The 6,704-nt window shown below is 46.1% G+C and overlaps 1 protein-coding gene across 1 annotated transcript; it reads left to right on the top strand.

Moving 5' to 3' along the window:
• The first annotated feature begins 1,519 nt into the window (after positions 1-1,519).
• On the top strand, positions 1,520-3,773 carry LOC122556737 (D(1) dopamine receptor-like). Its single transcript, XM_043703837.2, has one exon. The coding sequence runs from the start codon at positions 1,521-1,523 to the stop codon at positions 2,844-2,846; it is 1,326 nt and encodes a 441-aa protein (XP_043559772.2). The 5' UTR covers position 1,520; the 3' UTR covers positions 2,847-3,773.
• The last annotated feature ends 2,931 nt before the right edge of the window (positions 3,774-6,704 follow it).

The raw sequence follows: 6,704 nt of genomic DNA on the forward strand, positions 1-6,704 counted from the left end.
CGCAACCAGCTCACATCCAGTTATCAGAGATTTGGGGGAATTTATTAACAGGGGAGAGAAGCAAAGAGGTAACAGAGCTCGGAAGATTTACTGCGAAGCACTATATTTTGTCAATGACGACACATGCACCTATAGCCAGCCACTGAACTGTGACAAACATTTATGTTATCGGAACACTGTGCACAGCAACAAAACCACAGCACATTTTTTGGAAATTTTATTCTCGATTTGGACGTGAATATTGCGACGACAGTCTTTTTCAGCTTTAAAATGAGTGTGGGATCAGTATTCAACCCACCCGTCAACACCACTTTCGTAAGAATAAGAGGGTGAAGTGTTGGATCGCTTCAAAACGGACTGAAGTACATGGTTTTGCGATCTTGCCTGTTTGACAAACACAGATTGGGACGACCTCGGTGAGTACTTGCAGATTATCGCTGAACGGAGGGTGGAGTGTGTGCAGTTGGGGGGATGTAGGAACCGCAACATGAACTGCTATCTGGGGCGGACTGCATCGTCCTCACAGGCTCAAAACTCCCTGCATCGTGGCGTCCAGAAAGTTGCTGAACATTATTTTATGGGAGAATGGTAGGCAATGGTGTAACTATTGACTTTAAATCACGACTTCCTCGCGGGAGAACAAAACCCAAAACACATTGGAAACCTGTTCTGGCGGACAGTCATCGAACTGTGAAATTAATCCTGGTGTCCTTTCTCTACAGACGCTGCCTGACCGGCTGAGTGTTTCCACCATGCTCTGTACCTCTCAGCTATTATAACCTCTCAGCTTTTCTGGTTGTAAATACGACCCACCAGTGATCACAGCTGAAATGGGACTTGGGTGTGCAGTAACGCGTAATAATTTGGGAATGACATTCACACCAGTTGTGTGGCTATGTAATGGTGACATTATTTTTGCTTCATTTCTGATCTGTTTAAATTTCTAAGGAACGGGAAAATGGATGGCGGGGTGCCGGATATGCGGAGTTTGTAACGGTGGAGGCACGGACAGCCTGGACTGAGGGATGTTTTGTCAGAGAAGGTGTTGAAACCACAAAAAAAATCTCTCCCCCCTTTTGCGTAAAGTGGATGTTTCACACTCTCCGGGACTCCAGGGAGACAACTGAACAGAGACACTTACAGGGGATTGGTCATTTGTTAGCATGCAATGTGAGGCCACCACAGAATTTTGCACATCAGCAACAAGGGACGGAGCAATGTTGGGAGTTACTCTTTCCCGGGACACTGCCTGAAGCAAAAGATGTTTAACTGCGGCACGACCATGGAGGTGAAGGTAAACCTAACTCGGGAGAAAGGACGTTGATCAAAGCTCAGACCAGGTGCAGATGGATTGAAGGTAGGCCCTATCTTTGGTTGGAAGACGAGATTTCTCCATGACTGCCCTGTGGTCGGTGGGTTCCCTGTGATTAGCGGGAACAGGTCTGAGTGTGACACAGGAGGAGGGGTGGACACTGTACACGAGGGCTCTTTCGGTGTTTGTGTGTGTGTGTGTGTTGGGAATGAGGCAGAACACTACCACCATGGATGGCAGCTCGCTGGCTGCTGAGCAGGACTCCTCGTTCCGAGTGCTGACGGGCTGTTTCCTCTCGCTGCTGATCCTCTCCACGCTGCTGGGCAACACCCTGGTCTGCGTGGCGGTCATCCGCTTTCGCCACCTGCGGACGAAGGTCACCAACTTGTTTGTGATCTCGTTGGCCGTCTCCGACCTCTTGGTGGCGGTGCTGGTGATGCCCTGGAAGGCGGTGAGCGAGATCGCGGGTTTCTGGCCCTTCGGCCCCTTCTGCAACGTCTGGGTGGCCTTCGACATCATGTGCTCCACCGCCTCGATCCTCAACCTGTGCGTGATCAGCGTGGACAGATACTGGGCCATCTCCAGCCCCTTCCGCTACGAGCGGAAAATGACGCCCAAAGTGGCTTTCGTGATGATCAGCGCGGCGTGGAGCCTCTCTCTGCTGATTTCCTTCATCCCCGTCCAGCTGGACTGGCATAAGGCGAGGGTCCCCAGTGGGCTACATGGCAATGCCACCTCCCAGCGCCCAGGGGACAACTGCGACTCCAGCCTCAACAGGACCTACGCCATCTCCTCATCCCTCATCAGCTTCTACATCCCCGTGGCCATTATGATCGTCACCTACACCCGCATCTACCGAATCGCCCAGAAACAGATCCGGCGCATCTCGGCCCTGGAGAGAGCCGCCGTGCACGCCAAGAACTGCCAGAGTAACCGGAGCAGCGCCAGCACTGCGGACATACAGCCCGAGAGCTCCTTCAAGATGTCCTTCAAGCGAGAGACCAAAGTGCTCAAGACCCTGTCGGTGATCATGGGCGTCTTCGTGTGCTGCTGGCTGCCCTTCTTCATCCTCAACTGCTTGGTGCCGTTCTGTGAGAGCCACGCCAGCCCGCCTCCCCTGCCCTGTGTCAGCGGCAGCACCTTCGATGTCTTTGTCTGGTTCGGCTGGGCCAACTCCTCCCTCAACCCCATCATCTACGCCTTCAACGCGGACTTCCGCAAGGCCTTCTCCACCTTGCTGGGCTGCGGCGCCCTGTGCGCCAGCAACGCCGTGGAGACGGTCACCATCCACAACGGAGTCTCCTTGTACCATCCTGGGCCAACCCTGGAGAAAGCGGAGAACAGCGTCTACCTGATCCCCCATTCGGTGCCCTGCCCTCCAGAAACTCCGACAGACCACAACTGCTGCGCAAAGCTCTCGCCCATCTCCCAGCACGGGGCGATCAGCCTTATGTCGAGCAATGGGGACTATGAGACGGACGTGTCCTTGGAAAAGATCATTCCCATTACCCAAAACGGCCAACACAATACCTGACCATGCCGAAAAAAAAAGCTGCTTTTCAACGTAGTAGAGCCAGTTGGTGTCAAACCTCTTAAATTCGGTTTGTCCATCACTAACAACACACTGCTTACTGTCGTTACTTGAACTTCAAGTTACATATTACAGAGTCCTTCATTTACCCCTATTTAATATTGGAGATTTAATGAAATTAAGTGAGAAATCTGGTTAGATGGCATTCATTGCTATATTCAGTACTGAAGCCCATTCAGTACAAAGGGTACAAAACATCAGTCCTATTTTGTAATATTACCTGTGACTGTATTGGAGTAGAAGCCCACTTCATGCACAGTCGAAATCTGCGAAATCGGTGAATGTGGCCAAGTAGTCAGTGTGGAGTATTATTGCAGCCTTTGAGATGATTTGCAAAACATTCATTAGAACCCAAACTAGAAGATGGAGTTTAAATAAGTTTTTGTTACCTGTTAATTTCCATTTGCACCCAAATCGTAATTGTAAGATTGATGACAAACGTCGAGAGAGTCCTCTATTCAACTCAATACTCAACACCCCCAATCTAAGCAACCAGTCAGATTTGGGATCTGTTATGGTCTACCTTTGTTGGCACCTCCTTTAAGTTTCAGTGACTATGTGACATTTCCTGCTGCAGAAAATACATACAATTGCTCTATAGTCAAGATGGGATTCCTTGGCTATGATATGGGGAGGCTTATTGATTTCCAAAGTTTGAAAACTGTATTCAAAATAGAACTATTTATTAACTGATAGAACATCATAACCTGTAATGCTATATACTAAATGTGGGGCTGTGACTAGTATTTAGATTTCTACCCCCCCAAAAAAACTCAATGAATTCCAACATGCTGAGATGCGGATGAGTTGTATTGTCAGGCAGTAAAGAGTTTGTCCCTTATTTGTTGAGAAGTAAACTAACTTCACATATCTATGTGTTGTACATTCTGTGCTCATGCCTCAGCTGTTCCAATTTTATATGTTCTTGTTCTATGTACTGATCATTTATGAAAATTGTATTTGGTGTGTATTTTCAAAAAGGCAATAATTGCCCTTCAATCAATTGTCTTAATCACCCCGCACCCTTTACATTATTGATGTATTTTCTCTCTCCCCTCATGCCCACCTCCTTTCATTTCTTGTATTGACAAACCAGTAATGGCACATGGAAATTGTCCATTGTGTACTGTTTGGACCGGTACTGTGCACAAATATGGAAGCTTGGAAACTGTGTTATGTATGGTTTTTCTTCTTTGCTTACCTCAGAACTAGCTAATTTTAAAAAAGGTCACTCTGTGCCTGTGTCATTTTAACCTAAACTCTCGATTAATCTCATGCCGCGCTGAACTGAGAAGCAAACATGAATCAGATGCCAAAAACCTGGTGGTTTCAGGTTTTCTGATGACTGAGACTGTTCCGTGAAAGGACCCAGCAATTCAGATACCGATAGTGAATGTACAACTGAATGTCTTGTAATTAAATGTTCAGTTCGATAATTTACAGTGATGCTGATCATGTTGCTGCTGTTAAAGTGAATTTGTTTTCATTTACAGGTATTCAGAATGTGTTAGCTAATCTAGTGGCTGTCAGTGAACAATATACAATCCTGTTGTATAGGCCTGTTACATTAGCTTTCAATTTTCACTGCCAGTAAGCCAAAAAACCTTGCAAAATCTATTGTATGGATTGGGTATATGTCATGTGGATAAAACAGAAAATTGGATTCAGAGGATGCCTACTCTCCAGGCATTAATTACCATTGCAATGGAGGATCTGATTCAAACATCAAGTAATAGCTGGATACTACAGCTTCTATTCATTCATCCCACAATTTGCAAGCTAGATTAAGCATAACTAGATGTAATGTTCAAAAACTCTATAAAATCATCTTTGTAATAGTTTGAAGCATAGCTAGGTTTGACAGCATCCGTGGAGATAGAAACTGAGTGAATCTCAGAAGTTGGTGATCATTTATTAATAATGACTTAATTAGATTAGATTAGATTAGATTACTTACAGTGTGGAAACAGGCCCTTCGGCTCAACAAGTCCACACCGACCCGCCGAAGCGCAACCCATCCATACTCCTGCATCTACCCCTTACCTAACACTACGGGCAATTTAGCATAGCCAATTCACCTGACCTGCACATCTTTGGACTGTGGGTGGAAACTGGAGCACCCGGAGGAAACCCACGCAGACACAGGGAGAATATGCAAACTTCACACAGTCAGTCGCCTGAGGCGGGAATTGAACCCGGGTCTCTGGCGCTATGAGGCAGCAGTGCTAACCACTGTGCCACCGTGCCGCCCACCGTGCCGCCCACTTAACTTGGTAGTTGGGCCGAGTTGAGAAGGGGAAGGGACAAATTAGATTATGTTAGGAGGCATTGTAGGGCCAGGAAGGCAAGTGATGGGGCTGGTAGCAGTCCAGTTGGTTTATGAGGGAATTGAAGAGTCCAGCAGGAATTTGGATAAATACATTGCATCAAATGGGAGAGGGTGGGGCAGGGTGGAGTTGGAAGTCTGGGAGGGAAGTTGGGAATCAGATGGTGTTTGAAGGTTTGAAGAGTTGGGTGTTCTAGGGGGTCGGGAGGGGTCCGTTCAGTGAGGAATTAGGGCTGGGGTGGGGATTCAGATGTATTGTTACTCATAAGTGACAGACATTTAAGTTGTCTAATGTTTACTTGATAACTGTCCAGGTAAGGAAGATTGATTTCTCCAAATGTGCAGAAAGATGGAGAATTGTTTTCTGGACGTTTAAACTTCCAGGAGTTCCTGTAGAGTCAGTGCATTGAGACTTCTAATTATCTGAAGACTGGAAGGAAGATTTGGGTAATTAAAAAAAAGCATTTTACATTGAGCCATATAAGGAGATAAAATGGCAGATGAGAGGAAGCTTGGTCAAAGCGTTGGTTATTAAAGGAGAAAAGAGAGGAAAAGCAGCAGAGAAGTTTCACAAAGAATTTCACGGTTTGAGCATTTGGCAATTGAAGGCACAGTCACCAATGATGGAGTGATTTACCTCAGCAATGATCGAGAGTTTGGAAATAGAGCAGAACAGATATCTCGAAGGACACAGTAAGGGCCGCAGATGCTGGAAGTCGGAATCGATAAAAAGTGGAGATGGAAAGGCACAGCAGGTCAGGTAGCATCAGAGAAGCAGGAAAGTCAACATTTTGGGTCCTGACTCAAAACATTGACTCTCTTGCTCCTCTGAGGCTGCCTGACTTGCTGTGCCTTTCCAGCTCCACTTTTGATTGAGATATCTCAAAGAATTGCGAGGCATATTACAAAGTTAGGGATGATGTTGGGAGCAAAAGTGGGTGGTAATGTCACAAGTAAAGGAAGAAAGGGGCCAGAGGAGGTATAAATGGGTGTAATAGAATCATTACCAGTATATATTGACCAAGTAAATGGCAAGGATGGAATATTCAGAGCTTACTGTTGAGGTTGCAAGTCTGTAGAGTGCCTACTGAATAATGAGATGCTATTCCACACATTTGCATTGAGATAATATTCTTCCATCATTCTCTCAGGTCGAACCTTGACATAGTACTCAAAGCTGCTGACAAGAGAGGCATCGTTGTTGTTTTATGAACAGTGTAAATGGAAACTCTAACACTTCACACCAATCCTGACTCACAATCCTTCTAATCATCCATCAATTATTCCCAAACACCTCATGTTGTCTGAAGGTATTTGCAAGACAGCTGCCACCTTTCGATTTCCAGCTCAAACAGGCTCCATTTCAGATATGTTCTACTATTTTAGCATTTCTAATTTATAGGCCCTTATCGTCTTGTTTTCACCCCGTATTTTCCATACAACCATCCCCTGATATGGCAGTCTGCAGACTGTTG

The sequence above is a fragment of the Chiloscyllium plagiosum genome, unplaced genomic scaffold, assembly GCF_037043375.1.
Source record: "Chiloscyllium plagiosum isolate Xiang-an unplaced genomic scaffold, Cpla_swu_hap1 HiC_scaffold_16, whole genome shotgun sequence".
NCBI classification, from domain to species: Eukaryota; Metazoa; Chordata; class Chondrichthyes; order Orectolobiformes; family Hemiscylliidae; genus Chiloscyllium; species Chiloscyllium plagiosum.

Bases quoted from the DNA above. Each gene is read 5' to 3' on its own strand.
- LOC122556737 (XM_043703837.2), top strand. From the start codon at position 1,521: ATGAGGCAGAACACTACCACCATGGATGGCAGCTCGCTGGCTGCTGAG.